Source organism: Ornithorhynchus anatinus, chromosome 1 (genome assembly GCF_004115215.2).
Source record: "Ornithorhynchus anatinus isolate Pmale09 chromosome 1, mOrnAna1.pri.v4, whole genome shotgun sequence".
NCBI lineage: Eukaryota > Metazoa > Chordata > Mammalia > Monotremata > Ornithorhynchidae > Ornithorhynchus > Ornithorhynchus anatinus.
The window spans coordinates 68,177,106-68,194,096 of NC_041728.1; the positions used below are offsets into that span (position 1 = coordinate 68,177,106).

At 53.6% G+C, this 16,991-nt stretch overlaps 1 protein-coding gene across 4 annotated transcripts in view; it reads right to left on the bottom strand.

Moving 5' to 3' along the window:
* GEMIN6 (gem nuclear organelle associated protein 6) overlaps nucleotides 1–16,991 on the bottom strand; it is a 38,350-nt gene that overhangs the window by 814 nt on the left and 20,545 nt on the right. Inside the window, exons 1-2 of one of the 4 annotated variants that reach the window (XM_029072655.2) lie at nucleotides 9,927–10,032; nucleotides 5,585–5,737 (exon numbers count right to left, since the gene is read on the bottom strand). In XM_029072655.2, coding sequence (XP_028928488.1) covers nucleotides 5,585–5,712 — 128 coding nt within the window. In that variant the 5' untranslated portion in view covers nucleotides 5,713–5,737; nucleotides 9,927–10,032. Of the gene's footprint in view, nucleotides 1–5,584; nucleotides 5,738–9,528; nucleotides 9,551–9,798; nucleotides 9,885–9,926; nucleotides 10,033–16,991 lie in introns of those variants that run through there. The other 3 variants (XM_029072656.2, XM_039912239.1, XM_039912240.1) reach the window with 3 other exon arrangements.

The window sequence follows — 16,991 nt, forward strand, 5'->3', positions numbered from 1 at the left end:
CGTCGCGGGTGTTCTCCCTTCGTGAAACTGAGACTCCTACCCCCATTCCAAACGCCCCGGGCCGCGACCCAGTCGGACCCTGCCACGGTGGAAAGGCCCGGGGCTCTCGATGGCACTCTAGACTGTAAACGCGTCTCGAGACTCTAAGCTCGCTGTGGGCAGGGAACGGGTCTATTTATTGCCGTACCGTGCTCTCCCGAGCGCTTAGTACAGTGCTGCGTGCACGGTACGGGCTCAATAAATACGACTCAATGAACTTGCTTTGTTCCTCCCGAGCCCTTGGCGTAATGCTCCACCACATGTCTGCTGGATGACCCTGGGCAAGTCACTTCACTTCTCAGTGACCTCATCTGGAAAATGGGGATTAAGAGTGTGGGCCCTGTGTGGGCCAGGGACGGTGTCCAACCTCACTAACTTCCATCTACCCCAACGCTTAGAACGGCGCTTGGCACGCAGTAAGCTCTTAACGAGTACCATCATTATTACTCAATGGTCAATCACTGATATTGGCTGAACACTTACCGTGCATAGCACACTGGACTAAGCTCTAGGGAAAGCTCCGCCAAATTAATTCTCTTCCCCTCTTCAAAACCCTACTTAGAGCTCACCTCCTCCAAGAGGCCTTCCCAGACTGAGCTCCCCTTCTCCCTCTACTCCCTCTACCAACCCCCCTTCACCTCTCCGCAGCTCAACCCTCTTTTCCCCCCCTTTCCCTCTGCTCCTCCCCCTCTCCCTTCCCCTCCCCTCAGCACCGTACTCGTCCGCTCAACTGTATATATTTTCATTACCCTATTTATCTTGTTAATGAGATGTACATCGCCTCGTATCTATTTATTTGCTATTGTTTTAATGAGATGTTCATCCCCTCGATTCTATTTATTGCCATCGTTCTTGTCCGTCCGTCTCCCCCGATTAGACCGTAAGCCCGTCAAAGGGCCGGGACCGTCTCTGTTACCGATTTGTCCATTCCAAGCGCTTAGTACAGTGCTCTGCACATAGTAAGCGCTCAATAAATACTATTGAATGAATGAATGGAATCGGTAGATGTGATCCCTGCCGGATATACTCACCGCTATGACCACCATCGCTCTTTTTCTGCTTGCCTGTTAGAAACCTCCTCTCTAATAAGGGGAGACAGTACAAAGAGAAATACAGAATACGGACAGAGAAAAGGACGCAGCGTCGTCTAGCGGAAGGGACCCAGGCCTGGGAGCCCGAACACCTAGGTTCTGGTTCCGCCAACTCACCCGCTGGGTGATCTTGGCCAGGTCGCTTAACTTGTCGGTGCCTCAGTTACCTCAGCTGCAAAATGGGGGTCCAACACCTGTTCTCCCCTCTACTTAGACTGTGAGCTCCACGTGGGACAGGGACTGCATTCGGCCTGATTAAACTCACATCTCCCCCAGCACTCAGAACAGGGCCTGACCCACAGTTTTAGCGTTTGCCAAGTACCGTAAGGATGCATTCATCGCGTCTATGAAAACGCGACCCGATGCCTGTGATGATGAGGATGGTGTTTGTTAGGCGCTTACTCTGTGCCGAGCACCGTTCTGAGCGCTGGGGTAGATACGAGGTCATCAGGTTGTCCCACGTGGGGCTCACGGTCTTAATCCCCATTTTGCAGATGAGGTACCTGAGGCACGGAGGAGTTAAGGGACTTGTCCAAGATCACACAGCAGACGAGCGGCGGAGCCGGGAGTAGGACCCACGACCTCTGACTCCCAAGCCTGGGCTCTTTCCATTAAGCCACGCTGCTTCTGTGGCAAATGTGCTTAGAATTCCTCCCCAAACTGATTTTCCTTGAAGACTAAAAGAATAGAAAAGGAAGGCAGAGTACGTTAGGTTTCACTTCGACTCCTGCCTGACTTCCGGCAGGGCCAATCTGATCTTTTATGGGCCGCTGGTTGGCACCCGTCTCCCTTCCTCCCGTGCCCACACTGAGGGGTCCCACGACCCCACCAGGCTCACCCCGTTGGCCCAGCCGGTGTTCATAGATCTGAGGTTCTAGCGTCACGGTTCTGCCTTGGGACAACGCTACGTCTTCCTCAGAATCTCCCAGCGCCCCGTTGTGAAACCCCCATTTGGGCCCTTCGGGCCGGCGCCCGACTTCACCAATGATAACTTTGGTATTTGTTAAGCGCTAACTATGTGCCAAGCGCTGGGGTAGATACAAATCTGTCAGCTTGATGATGTTGGTATTTGTTAAGCGCTTACTAGGTGCCGAGCACTGTTCTAAGCGCTGGGGTAGACACAGGGGATCAGGTTGTCCCACGTGGGGCTCACAGTCTTCATCCCCATTTTACAGATGAGGGAACTGAGGCACAGAGAAGTGAAGTGACTTGCCCAAAGTCACACCGCTGACAAGTGGCCGAGCCGGGATTCGAACCCATGAACTCTGACTCCAAAGCCCGTGCTCTTTCCACTGAGCCACGCTGCTTCTCTGAACACCGTCCCTGTCCCGCCTGGGGCTCACAGTCGTAATCTCCATTTAGAGAGGCACAGAGGGGTCAAGTGACTTGCGCAAGGCCACACAGCAGACAGGCGGCGGAGCCAGGATTGGAACACAGGTCCTTCTGACGCCTAGGACGGCGCTCCATGCGCTGGACCACGCTGCTTCTCAACAGGGGTGATCCCGGGGTAAGTGGGAAAGAGCACCCTGGGTTCAAACTGGGGTCAGAAATTCTCAGGTCTCCCGCTGGACTTTCAGTTTCTTTGAGTGTGCATTCTGTCACCCACCCGTGGGCTGGTTTGTCACCCAGCGACTGAGAGGCTTTTGGAATTTGTTTCCACGGGCAGCTGCGTGGGCTGAAAAGATCACAGGCAGAGTCAAGAGGGGTTTGGACAAGTTAGCGGCTTGACGGTTCTCAGTAGTTTAGAAGGAAATTTAGGATTGGAGACAGGTCCAGTGAAGAAGAATAATAATGATGTTGGTATTTGTCAAGCGCTTACTATGTGCAGAGCACTGTTCTAAGCGCTGGGGTAGATACAGGGTCATCAGGTTGTCCCACCTGGGGTTCACAGTTTTAATCCCCATTTTACAGCTGAGGGAACTGAGGCCCAGAGAAGTGAAGTGACTTGCTCACAGTCACGTAGCTGACAAGGGGCAGAGCCGGGATTCGAACCCATGACCTGACTTCCCAAGCCCGGGCTCTTTCCACTGAGCCACGCTGCTTCTAATAATGGAATAATCGATCGTCCATCCCGAACCAAGATATTGGACGTCAGGGACATAAGCTATTATCGATGCTTCTTCCCGCCGTCCTAATGCCAGCTGGAGAAATGATGTTTCTCCACGTCGGACACGCCGAGCACCCGGCCACAGCTGAGTACGTGTACGAATGGTAATAATAATAATGATGTTGGTATTTGTAAAGCGCTTACTATGTGGCGAGCACTGTTCTAAGCGCTGGGGGAGATAAAGGGTCATCGGGTCGTCCCACGTGGGGCTCACGGTTTTAATCCCCATTTTACAGAGGAGGGAACTGAGGCACAGAGAAGTTAAGTGACTTGCCCACCAGAAGGGCCGTTTGCAGATACGGCCAGGCCCCGGCTGGGGTCCAGAACGTCGCTCAGCACGAACTCTCCCTCGACATTTTCACCCAGAGAGAGGGAGCTGACGTCCAAACCGCTCGTTTCCCACCTTCCCCCAGCCCCATCCTGAGCACCGTCTTCCTGAACCCGGACCTTTAGGTGCACGAAGCCCCGACACACGACTCCAGCTCCTTGGGCACCCAGAAACACAGGGGTTCACGTTGCAGGCCTTGAACTCTGCAGGAAGAAACCGTACTCTCCCAAGCCCTTAGCACAGTGCTCGGCACACCCTAAATTCCACCAATTGAGGATTCATTTTTTTCCAATGGTATTTACGTGGTTACTCTGTGCCAGGCACTGTTCTCGGCGCTGGAGTAGGTAGATAGAAGCAGTGTGGCTCAGTGGCAAGAGCCCGGGCTTGGGAGTCAGAGGTCATGGGTTCGAATTCATTCATTCAATAGGATTTATTGAGCGCTTACTATGTGCAGAGCACTGTACTAAGCACTTGGAATGAACAAGTCGGCAACAGATAGAGAAAGTCCCTGCCGTCTGACGGGCTCACGGTCTAATCGGGGGAGACGGACGGACGAGAACGATGGCGATAAATAGAGTCGAGGGGAAGAACGTCTCGTAAAAACCGATGGCAACTAAATAGAATCGAGGCGATGTACATTTCATTAACAAAATAAATAGGGTAATGAAAATATATACAGTCGAGCGGACGAGTACAGTGCCGAAGGGATGGGAAGGGAGAGGGGGAGGAGCGGAGGGAGATGGGGGGAAAAGAGGGTTAAGCTGCGGAGAGGTGAAGGGGGGGCGGTAGAGGGAGTAGAGGGAGAAGAGGAGCTCAGTCTGGGAAGGCCTCTCGGAGGAGGTGAGTTTTAAGTAGGGTTTTGAAGAGGGGAAGAGAATCAGTTTGGCGGAGGTGAGGAGGGAGGGCGTTCCGGGACCGCGCGAGGACGTGGCCCGGGGGTCGACGGCGGGATGGGCGAGACCGAGGGACGGTGAGGAGGTGGGCGGCGGAGGAGCGGAGCGTGCGGGGTGGGCGGTAGAAAGAGAGAAGGGAGGAGAGGTAGGAAGGGGCAAGGTGAGGAGAGGTAGGAAGGCGCAAGGGTAGGAGAGGTAGGAAGGAGAGGTAGGTAGGAAAGGTAGGAGGGGTAGGAGAGGTAGGTAGGGGCAAGGGAGGAGAGGTAGGAAGGGGCAAGGTGACGGAGAGCCTCGAAGCCTAGAGTGAGGAGTTTTTGTTTGGAGCGGAGGTCGACGGGCAACCACTGGAGGTGTTTAAGAAGGGGAGTGACAGGCCCAGATCGTTTCGGCAGGAAGATGAGCCGGGCAGCGGAGTGAAGAATAGACTGGAGCGGGGTGAGAGAGGAGGAAGGGAGGTCAGAGAGAAGAATCCCATCTCCACCACTTGTCAGCTGTGTGACTGTGGGCAAGTCACTTCACTTCTCTGTGCCTCAGTTCCCTCATCTGTAAAATGGGGATGAAGACTGTGAGCCTCACGTGGGACAACCTGATGACCCTGTCTCTCCCCCAGCGCTTAGAACAGTGCTCTGCACAGAGTAAGCGCTTAACAAATACCATTATTATTATTATTATTATTATTATTATTATTATTATTATTAAACGTCAGTCGGGCCAGACACAGTCCCCATCCCATTCATTCATTCAATTTTATTTACTGAGTGCTGTGTACAAAGCACTGTGCTAAGCGCTTGAGAGCGTACAATACAACAGACATGTTCCCCTCCTACAACGGCCTCACAGTCTGGCGGGGGGGGGGGCAGACACAGACATTAATATAGGTAAATAAATAAATTACAGATATATACATCTGTGCTGTGAGTCCCACAGTGGGAGTAGGAGGGGGAAAAATAGGAAGGGCGGGGGGGGGGGGGGGAAGGAACTGAGGCCCAGGGAAGTTAAGTGACTCGACCGAGGTAAGTGGCGGAGCCGAGATTCGAGCCCAGGTCCTCTGACCTCCAGGCTCGCTGACCTCCAGGCCCGCGTTCTCTCGGCTAGGACAGACTATCTGGAAACGATGCGCACTTACTTAGCGGAAACTGGGTCTGTGGTTAAAACCCATCCTTGAAACTCATTCTTCTCACTGGCGGTGACTTTGACTTCTTTGTTCACGTAAGCCTGCCACTCTAATGGGCTCTTCTTCGTCCACTCGCTCATAGCTCGTCCCGGTGGCTGGCTCGACCTAAACGGAGACATTTCCGTTTTTACTGATGGTTCTTGCCACCCCAGGGCGGCGGGACCTCCGGGCCCGGCTACGGCTAAGATGGTTACGGATGCAAACAGGCCCGGGCCGGTATCCGTCCATCAGCGGTATTTACTGAACGCTTGCTGGGTGCAGAGCGCTGTACTGGGCGCTTAGAGGAGTTGGTAATAATAGTGTTAATAATGTTGGTATTTGTTAAGCGCTTACTAGGTGCCGAGCACCGTTCTAAGCGCTGGGGGAGATACAGGGTCATCAGGTCCCATGCGGGGCTCACAGTCTTCACCCCCATTTTCCAGATGAGGTAACTGAGGCACAGAGAAGTTAAGTGACTTGCCCGAAGTCACACAGCTGACAAGCGGCAGAGCCGGGATTAGAACCCATGACCTAATAATAATAATAATGTTGGTATTTGTTAAGCGCTTACTATGTGCCGAGCACTGTTCTAAGCGCTGGGGGAGATACAGGGTCATCAGACTGTCCCACGTGAGGCTCACAGTTAATCTCCATTTTACAGATGAGGTAACTGAGGCACAGAGAATAATAATAATAATAATGTTGGTATTTGTTAAGCGCTTACTAGGTGCCGAGCACTGTTCTAAGCGCTGGGGTAGACACGGGGGAATCAGGTTGTCCCACGTGGGGCTCACAGTCTTAATCCCCATTTTACAGATGAGGGAACTGAGGCCCAGAGAAGTGAAGTGACTTGCCCACGGTCACACAGCTGACAAGTGGCAGAGCCGGGATTCGAACTCATGAGCCCTGACTCCAAAGCCCGAAGTGACTTGCCCACAATCACACAGCTGACAAGTGGCAGAGCCGGGAGTCGAACCCATGACCTCTGACTCCTGAGCCCGTGCTCTTTCCACTGAGCCACGCTGGTAGACACGTTCCCTGCCCACAATGAGCTTACGGTCTAGAGGCACGGGCGGGCTAATAATATTAATAGTTGTCGTATCCGTTAAGCGCGTACTACGTGCCAGGCACCGTACTATTCATTCAATAGTATTTATTGAGCGCTTACTATGTGCAGAACACTGTACTAAGCGCTCGGAATGGACAAATCGGTAACAGATAGAGACGGTCCCTGCCCTTTGACGGGCTTACGGTCTAATCGGGGGAGACGGACGGACGGGAACGATGGCGATAAATAGAATCAAGAATAAATAGAATCAAGGTGCAAGAAATCGGGTTGGACAGAGTCCCTGTCTCACATGGGGCTCACAGTCTCAAGGCAATTTTACAGATGCGGGAATTGAGGCACGGAGAATTCATTCACTCAATCGCATTTATTAATAATGTTGGTATTTGTTAAGTGCTTCCTATGTGCCGAGCACTGTTCTAAGCGCTGGGGTAGACACGGGGGAATCAGGTTGTCCCACGTGGGGCTCCCAGTCTTCATCCCCATTTTCCAGATGAGGTAACTGAGGCCCAGAGAAGTGACTTGCCCACAGTCACACAGCTGACAAGTGGCAGGGCTGGGATTCGAACTCATGACCTCTGACTCCAAAGCCCGGGCTCTTTCCACTGAGCCACGATTTATTGAGCGCTTACTGCGTGTAGAGCACTGCACTAAGCGCTTGGAAAGTACAATTTGGCAACAAATAGAGACAATCCCTGCCCAACAATGAACTCACGGTCTAGAAGGTCCAAGGTGGCACAGCAGACAGGTGATGGAGCTGGGATTAAAACCCATGACCTTCTGACTCCCAGGCCCATGTTGTAACCACCAGGCCAAGCTGGGACTGTCTTCCCACATTCAAGGCAGCATTCTTAGCGGTAACACCTTGCGCAGAGCGTTGTACTCTATGCCGGGAAAGGCTTTGAAAGGTTCTTCCTTCTAGGCCGAAGGCTCTCTGCGGGCAAGCCGCGCGTCTGCTATAACAGCATGGCTCAGTGGAAAGAGTCAGAGGTCATGGGTTCGAATTCCGCCTCTGTCACTTGTCCGCTGTGTGACTGTGGGCAAGTCACTTCACTTCTCTGGGCCTCAGTGACCTCATCTGTAAAACGGAGATGAAGACTGTGAGCCTCATGTGGGACAATCCGATTACCCTCTATCTACTGCAGCGCTTAGAACGGTGCTCTGCACATAGCAAGCACTTAAATACCAACAGTATTATAACTCTCCCAAGGGCTTAATACAGTGCTCGGCACATAGTAAGCGCTCGATAAATACCACTGATTGAAAGCAGGGCTTTGGCTTCTCTACAGAAGTGCTTTCCTATTAGTTATCCCCGGCGCTTAGAACAGTGATTCTCTTTATTTGCTATTGTTTTAATGAGATGTTCTTCCCCTTGACTCTATTTATTGCCCTTGTTCTTGTCTGCCCGTCTCCCCCGATCAGACCGTAAGCCCGTCAAACGGCAGGGACCGTCTCTATCTCTTACCGATTTGTCCATTCCCAGCGCTTAGTACAGCGCTCTGCACATAGTAAGCACTCAATAAATACTATTGAACGAACAATGCTTGGCACATAGTAAGCGCTTAACCAACACCAACAGTACATGGCTCAGTGGAAAGAGCCCGGGCTTGGGGGGGTCCGAGGTCATGGGTTCGAATCCTGGTGCTGCCCCTTGTCAGCTGTGGGACTGTGGGCAAGTCGCTTCACTGGGCCTCGGTGACCTCATCTGTCGAATGGGGATGAAGACTGGGAGCCCCACGTGGGACACCCTGATGACCCTGTCTCTCCCCCAGCGCTTAGAACAGTGCTCGGCCCCTAGGAAGCGCTTAACCAACACCAACATCATTATTATGAACTTCTCCGTGCCTCAGTTCCCTCATCTGTCAAATGGGGATGAAGACTGGGAGCCCCATGTGGAACCACCTGATGACCCTGTAACTCCCCCAGAGCTTAGAACAGTGCTCGGCCCCTAGGAAGCGCTTAACCAACACCAACATCATTATTATGAACTTCTCCGTGCCTCAGTGACCTCATCTGTCAAATGGGGATGAAGACTGGGAGCCCCACGTGGGACCACCTGATGACCCTGTCTCTCCCCCAGCGCTTACAACAGTGCTCGGCCCCTAGGAAGCGCTTAACAAACACCAGCATTATTATTACCCCCTTCTCCCCTGGTCGGTGGGGGGAGGCTGGGATTTTGCGGACGGGCGGAGCGAGGCCCAGAGGGGTAAACTGAGGCGGAGCGGGTTTCCTGCTTCTTCCAGACCCGCGCTCTGCGAGAGAGCGACGTACAGCGCTTGGCTCATAGGAAAAGCGCCGAACAAACGCCATCGCCGTTATTATTATGAGGATTAACAGACACACGTAGACTGGGAGCCCGTTGTTGGGCAGGGATTGTCTCTCTCCGCTGCCCATCTGTCCATTCCAAGCGCTTAGTACAGTGCTCTGCCCACAGTCGGCGCCTAATACGACTGAATGAATGAATGAACCTGACCAGAGACGCGCATGCGCTGGCGCGCACTTTCCCCCCCCCATAACGCGCATGCGCCCTCGCGCACACCGCTCCACCCCATACACGCCCGTGCACGCAGACAACCCTCCCCCACAAAAAAAAAAACCAAAAAACCCATACATGCGCATGCGCGCAAACCCCCTTCCCACCGCCCCATACATACGCATGCGCACACACACCTCCACCCTCCCCCCCACGCGCGTGCACGGCACCCCCAAAAAACCCATACACGCGCGTGCACGGACACCCCCACCAAACGCCCTACAGGCGCATGCGCACAAACCCCCCCATACACGCGCGTGCACGGACACCCCCCAACACCCCATACACGCAAACACCCCCCCCACCTCGTGCACGCACCCCCCAAAACTCCATACATGCGCATGCGCGCACACACCCCCCCCAACGCAGGCGCGTGCATGGACACCTCCCAAACCCCATACACGCGCATGCGCACACCCCCCCCCAAAAAACCATACACGCGCAAGGGCGCACACCGCCCACCGCCCCAAACACGCGCATGCGCGCGCAGAGAGACACACACACACAGCCCCACCGCCCCATACATGCGCATGCGCGCAGCCTCCCACGTGCCCGACCGCTCCAGTTTCGGTTCCTCCGAGGCCTTACTGCGCATGCTCCGCCCGCCGCTGCCCTGCCCGCTCCCCCCCGGCTCTCCATGGCCCGGGCTCCCCTGAGGACGGCCAGGAAGGTCCCAACGGGCCGGGCCGGGCCGTGGCGCGGGACCCGGGACCCACCTAAGCGTCCCGACTTGGAAGCGGCCGGGGAGAGGGGAGCCAAGGGGAGAGGGATCTCTCTCGGGCGCGCTCCCGGCCTGCCTTGCTCCTCGCGTCACTTCCGGTCGGCCGTTAGGGGGCCTCCCCGCGGTCCGCCTCGAGGCGGGCGGCGCCATCTTGGCTGGGCCCCAGCGCGGGAAAAGGCGGGAAGGAAGGGGGAGGCGCAGAGACTGAGAATAATTATTATTCATATTATAATATCATCGTCATATTGCTGTGGTTATATCATTCATATCATTGTTATTTTTTATTGTATTTAGAGAAGCAGCGTGGCTCAGTGGGAAGAGCCCGGGCTGGAGAGTCAGAGGTCGTGGGTTCTTGTCCCTTCTAAGCGCTTAGGCCAGTGCTCTGCGCACAGCAGGCGCTCAATAAATACGACTGAATGAATGAATCATCGCCACCCCACCACCTGTCAGCTGTGAGACTTTGGGCCAGTCCCTCCTCTGGGCCTCAGTGATCTCATCTGTCAAATGGGGATGAAGCCGGGGAGCCCCGTGTGGGTCACCTTGTATCCCCCCACAGCGCCTAGAACAGTGCTTGGCACCTAGTAAGCACTTTCCAAAGGCCATCATCATCATTATGATGATCTGTTTGGCCGGCTACAGCCTGATTGTCCAGTCCCCACGTGGGACAACCTGGTGACCCTCTATCCATCCCCCAGCGCTTAGAACAGTGCTTGGCCCATAGTAAGTGCTTTCTAAATGCCATCATTATGATGATGATCTGTTGGCCGGTTAGAGACTGACCGTCCAGTCCCCACGTGGGACAACCTGGTGACCCTGCAGCCCCCCCAGCGCTTAGACCAGTGCTTGGCACATAGTAAGCACTTACCAAATGCCATCATCATCCTGATGATGATCTGTTGGCCGGTTAGAGACTGACCGTCCAGTCCCCACGTGGGACAACCTGGTGACCCTGCATTCCCCCAGCGCTTAGACCAGTGCTTGGCACATAGTAAGCACTTACCAAATGCCATCATCATCCTGATGATGATCTATTGGCCGGCTACAGCCTGACCGTCCAGTCCCCACGTGGGACAACCTGGTGACCCTGCATTCCCCCAGCGCTTAGACCAGTGCTTGGCACATAGTAAGCACTTACCAAATGCCATCATCATCCTGATGATGATCTATTGGCCGGCTACAGCCTGACCGTCCAGTCCCCACGTGGGACAACCTGGTCACCCTGTATCCCCCCCCCGCCAGCGCTTAGAACAGTGCTTGGCCCATAGTAAGCGCTGATCAAATGCCATGATGATGATGATGTTGATGATGATGATCTGTTGGCCAGTTAGAGACTGACTGTCCAGTACCCATGTGGGACAACCTGGTGACCCTGTACACCCCCCACCGCCCCAGCGCTTAGAACAGTGCTTTGCACATAGTAAGTGCTTAACATATGCCATCATCATCATCATAATGTTGGTATTTGTTAAGCGCTTACTAGGTGCAGAGCACCGTTCTAAGCGCTGGGGTAGATATAGGGTCATCAGGTTGTCCAACGTGAGGCTCACGGTCTTCAACCCCATTTTACAGGTAACTGAGGCACAGAGAAGTGAAGTGACTTGCCCACAGTCACACAGCTGACAGGTGGCAGAGCCGGGAGTCAAACCCATGACCTCTGACTCCCAAGCCCAGGTTCTGTCCACGGAGCCACGCTGCTTCCCCCTAAGGTTGCATTATTATTATTATTTTGGGCTTAAGAAATGCCATCATCATCATTATTATTATTATTATTTTGTTAAGCGCCTACTCTGGGCCAGGCACTGGACTGTTATTATTAAGGGCTGTCGTCTCCCAATTCATAGCCACTCCATGGATAGACTTTCCACAGAACGTCCTGTCCTCTGCCATAATCCGTCAGCTTTCTCACGGTTCTTCCGTTACCATTATGGTCTCCATAATAATAATAATAGTAATGTTGGTATTTGCTAAACGCTTACTATGTGCCAAGCACTGATCTAAGCGCTGGGGTCAATACAAGGTAATCAGGATGTTCCACGTGGGGCTCACAGTTTTCATCCCCATTTTACAGATGAGGCACAGAGAAGTGAAGTGACTTGCCCATGGTCACACAGCTGACAAGGGGCGGAGCCCGGAGTAGAACCCATGACCTCTGACTCCCAAGCCTGGGCTCTTTCCACTGAGCCACACTGTTTCTCCATCCATCTAGCTGCCGGTCTGACTCTTCCACCTTTTCCCTGGACTTTTCCTAGCATCAGTGTCTTCTCCAGAGAATTAGTCCTCCTGGTGATGTGTCCAAAATATGCTGGAATACTAATAATTGTGGCGTTTTGTTCAGCGCTTACTAGGTGCCAGGCACTGTCCTGAGCGCTGGGGTGGATGCGAGCAAATCGGGTCGGACGCAGTCCCTGTCCCACGTGGGGCTCACAGTCTCAATCCCCATTTTACAGATGAGGGACCTGAGGCCCAGAGAAGTAAAGTGACTTGTCCACAGTCACCCAGCAGAGTAGGGAGTTGGAGAGAGCAGCGTGGCTCACTGGAAAGAGCACGGGCTTTGGAGTCAGGGCTCATGAGTTCGAATTCCAGCTCTGCCACTTGTCGGCGGTGTGACTGTGGGCAAGTCACTTAACTTCTCTGTGCCTCAGTTCCCTCATCTGTAAAATGGGGATGAAGACTGTGAGCCCCACGTGGGACAACCTGATTCCCCTATGTCTACCCCAGCGCTCAGAACAGTGCTCGGCACATAGTAAACGCTTAACAAATACCAACATTATTATTATTATTAGAGAGGAGAGTAAGGAAGGGAGGGAAAGGCGGGGAGTAATAATAATAATAATTATGGCATTTGTACTTATAGTGAGTATAAGATATATATATCACTTATACTTACTCTGTGCCAGGCACTGTACTAAGCACTGAGCAAATTGGGTTGGACACAATCCCTGTCCCACATGGTGCTCGCCGTCTCAGTCCCCATTTTACAGATGAAGTAACTGAGGCACAGAGAAGTAAAGTGACTTGCCCAGGGTCACGCAGCAGACAAGCAGCAGAGCCTGGATTAGAACCCATAACCTTCTGATTCCCAGGCCCCTGCTCTGTCCACTACACTATGCTGCTTCACCGGGGGGAGGAGGAAGGAGGGGAGTAGCACGTAGTTTGGGTTTCCTTCTATTACATGGCGCTTAGTACAGTGCTCTTCACACAGGAAGTGCTCAATAAACACACTACGATATATATATATGCCTAGATACATATATTATGGTACTCGTTAAGGGCTTATAATGTGCCAAGCACTGCTTTAAGCGCTGGGGTAGATGCAAGTTAATCAGGTTGGACACAGTCCCTGTCCCACGTGGGGCTCACACTCTTAATCCCCATTTTACAGACGCGGTAACTGAGGCCCAGAGAAGTGAAGCGACTTGCCCAAGGTCACACAGCAGGCGTGTGGCAGAGCCGGGACTAGAACCCAGGTCTTTCTGACTCCCGGGTCCGTGCTCTATCCACTAGGCCACACTGCTTCTATTCTCCATCCACACCCACTCATCCTCTCCCTGGTTTCAACTACCACCCCTCGGCAGTTGATTCCCAAATCTCCATCTCCATCCCTGATCTCGCTCCTTCTCTGCACCCTTATATCTCCTCCTGCTTTCAGGACATCTCTCCCCAGATGTCCCACCGGCACCTCGAACTTCACATGTCCAAAACCGAACTCTTGATCTTGCCACCCAAATCCTGTCCTTCCTCTGACTTCCCCCTCACTGTAGACACCACCACCATCCTCCCTGTCTCATAAGCCCATAACCTTGGTGTCGTCCTCCACTCATCTCTCTCGTTCAAGGCACGGTCACCGAAGCCTGTTAGTTCCACCTTCACAAAGTTGCAAAAATCCACCCTCTCCTCTCCATCCAAATTGCTACCATCCTATCCTGCCTCGACTACTGCATCAGCCTCCTCGCTGACCTCCCTGCCTCCTCCCTCTCCCCACTCCACTGCTGCTGCTGCCGGATCGTTATTCCGCAGATCCGTTCAGCCGATGTTTCCCCACGTCTCAAGAACCTCCAGAGGTTGCCCATCCACCTCAGCATCAAGCAGACACTCCTCACCATCGGCTTTAAAACAATCACCTTGCCCCTTCCTCCCTTACCTTGCTGGTTTCCTCCTTCAGCCCAACCCACACACTTCACTCCTCTAATGCCAACCTGCTCACTGTACCTCGCTCTCATCTGTCTCGGCGCCAACCCCTCGCCCACATCCTTCCACCGGCCTGGAGCCCAATTCCGCGTTCTGTCCTGGATAACAGCAAATACACGTAAATCCAACTGAAACATCCATAAACGTAGAGATGCAGCATGGCCTAGTGGAGAGAGCATGGGCCTGAGAGTCAGGGGACCCGGGTTCTAATCCCGGATCCGCCACTTGCCTGCTCTGTGACCTTGGCCAGGTCACGTGGCTTCTCTAGACCTCAGTTACCTCATTTGTAAAATGGAGATTCAGTGGTATTTATTGATTGTGATATTTATTGTCGTCCCTGCCCCTCCTGAGCCCCTCCCGCTTCTGGCCCTCTCTTCAACTCTCCCATCCTTCCCAACAGGAGATCTCCTGCCTCCTCTCAAAAGCCACCCTCTCCACCTGTACATCGGAACCTGTTTCCTTCGCACCTTATCAAAACTATTGCCCTCTCCAGAAGCAGCGTGGCTCAGTGGAAAGAGCATGGGCTTTGGAGTCAGAGGTCATGAGTTCAAATCCCAGCTCTGCCACTTGTCATTCATTCATTCATTCAATAGTATTTATTGAGCGCTTACTATGTGCAGAGCATTGTACTAAGCGCTTGGGATGAACAAGTCGGCAACAGATAGAGACAGTCCCTGCCGTTTGACGGGCTTACGGTCTAATCGGGGGAGACGGACAGACGAGAACAATGGCAATAAACAGAGTCAAGGGGAAGAACATCTCGTAAAAACCGATGGCAACTAAATAGAATCGAGGCGATGTACAATTCATTAACAAAATAAATAGGGTAACGAAAATATATACAGTTGAGCGGACGAGTACAGTGCTGTGGGGATGGGAAGGGAGAGGTGGAGGAGCAGAGGGAAAAGGGGAAAATGAGGGTTTAGCTGTGGAGAGGTAAAGGGGGGATGGCAGAGGGAGTAGAGGGAGAAGAGGAGCTCAGTCTGGGAACGCCTCTTGGAGGAGGTGAGTTTTAAGTAGGGTTTTGAAGAGGGAAAGAGAATCGGTTTGGCGGAGGTGAGGAGGGAGGGCGTTCCGGGACCGCGGGAGGACGTGACCCGGGGGTCGACAGCGGGATGGGCGAGACCGAGGGACGGCGAGGAGGTGGGCGGCGGAGGAGCGGAGCGTGCGGGGTGGGCGGTAGAAAGAGAGAAGGGAGGAGAGGTAGGAAGGGGCAAGGTGATGGAGAGCCTCGAAGCCTAGAGTGAGGAGTTTTTGTTTGGAGTGGAGGTTGATGGGCAACCACTGGAGTTGTTTAAGAAGGGGAGTGACAGGCCCAGATCGTTTCTGCAGGAAGATGAGCCGGGCAGCGGAATGAAGAATAGACCGGAGCGGGGCGAGAGAGGAGGAAGGGAGGTCAGAGAGAAGGCTGACACAGTAGTCTAGCCGGGATATAACGAGAGCCCGTAACGGTAAGGTAGCCGTTTGGGTGGAGAGGAAAGGGCGGATCTTGGCGATATTGTAGAAGTGAAACCGGCAGGTCTCGGTAACGGATAGGATGTGTGGGGTGAACGAGAGGGACGAGTCAAGGATGACACCGAGATTGCGGGCCTGCGGGATGGGAAGGATGGTCGTGCCATCCACGGTGATGGAGAAGTCTGGGAGCGGACCGGGCTTGGGAGGGAAGATGAGGAGCTCAGTCTCGCTCACGTTGAGTTTTAGGTGGCGGGCCGACATCCAGGTGGAGACGTCCCGGAGGCGGGAGGAGATGCGAGCCTGAAGGGAGGGGGAGAGGACGGGGGCGGAGATGTAGATCTGCGTGTCATCTGCGTAGAGATGGTAGTCAAAGCCGTGAGAGCGAATGAGTTCACCGAGGGAGTGAGTGTAAATGGAGAACAGAAGAGGGCCGAGAACTGACCCTTGAGGAACTCCAACAGTTAAAGGATGGGAGGGGGAGGAGGCTCCAGCGAAGGAGACCGAGAATGACCGGCCAGAGAGGTAAGAGGAGAACCAGGAGAGGAGGTCTGTCAGCTGTGTGACTGTGGGCAAGTCACTTAACTTCTCTGGGCCTCAGTTACCTCATCTGTAAAATGGGGATTAAGACTGTGAGCCCCACGTGGGACAACCTGATCCCCTGTGTCTCCCCCAGCGCTTAGAACAGTGCTCTGCACATAGTAAGCGCTTAACAAATACCAACAATCAACAATCTTCCCTCCCTAAAAGCCATCTTCGGCTCTTCTTTCTCCAGTGGTTTCTTCCCCCCGCTTTCAAACATGCCCATGTCTCCCCAATCCCCAAAAAACCTTCCCTTGACCCCACGGCTCCCTCCAGTTCTCACCCCATCTATCTCCTGCCTTTCCTCTCCAAACTCCTTGAGCGAATTGTCTACATCCGCTATCTCAAATTCCTCTCCTCCGACCTGCTCGATCCCCTTCAAATCTGGCTTGAGTCCCTTTCGCTCCACAGAGTCCGCCCTCTCAAAGGTCACCAGTGATCTCCTCCTCGCCAAATCCAACGGCCTCTACTCCATCCTAGTCCACCTCAACCTCTCGGCTGCCTTCGACACTGTGGACCACCCCCTTCTCCTGGAAACGTTATCCACCCTTGGCTTCACTGACTCTGTCCTCTCCGGTTCTCCTCTCTCTGGCCGTTCATTCTCAGTCTCCTTCGCGGGCTCCTCTTTTGCCTCCTAAACCCTATCAGTGGTTCAGTGGAAGCAGCGTGGCTCAGTGGAAAGAGCCCAGGCTCTGGAGTCAGAGGTCATGGGTTCCAATCCCCGCTCTGCCACTTGTTAGCTGTGTGACTCTGGGCAAGTCACTTCACTCCTCTGTGCCTCAGTTACCTCATCTGTAAAATGGGGATTAACTGTGAGCCTCATGTGGGACAACCTGAT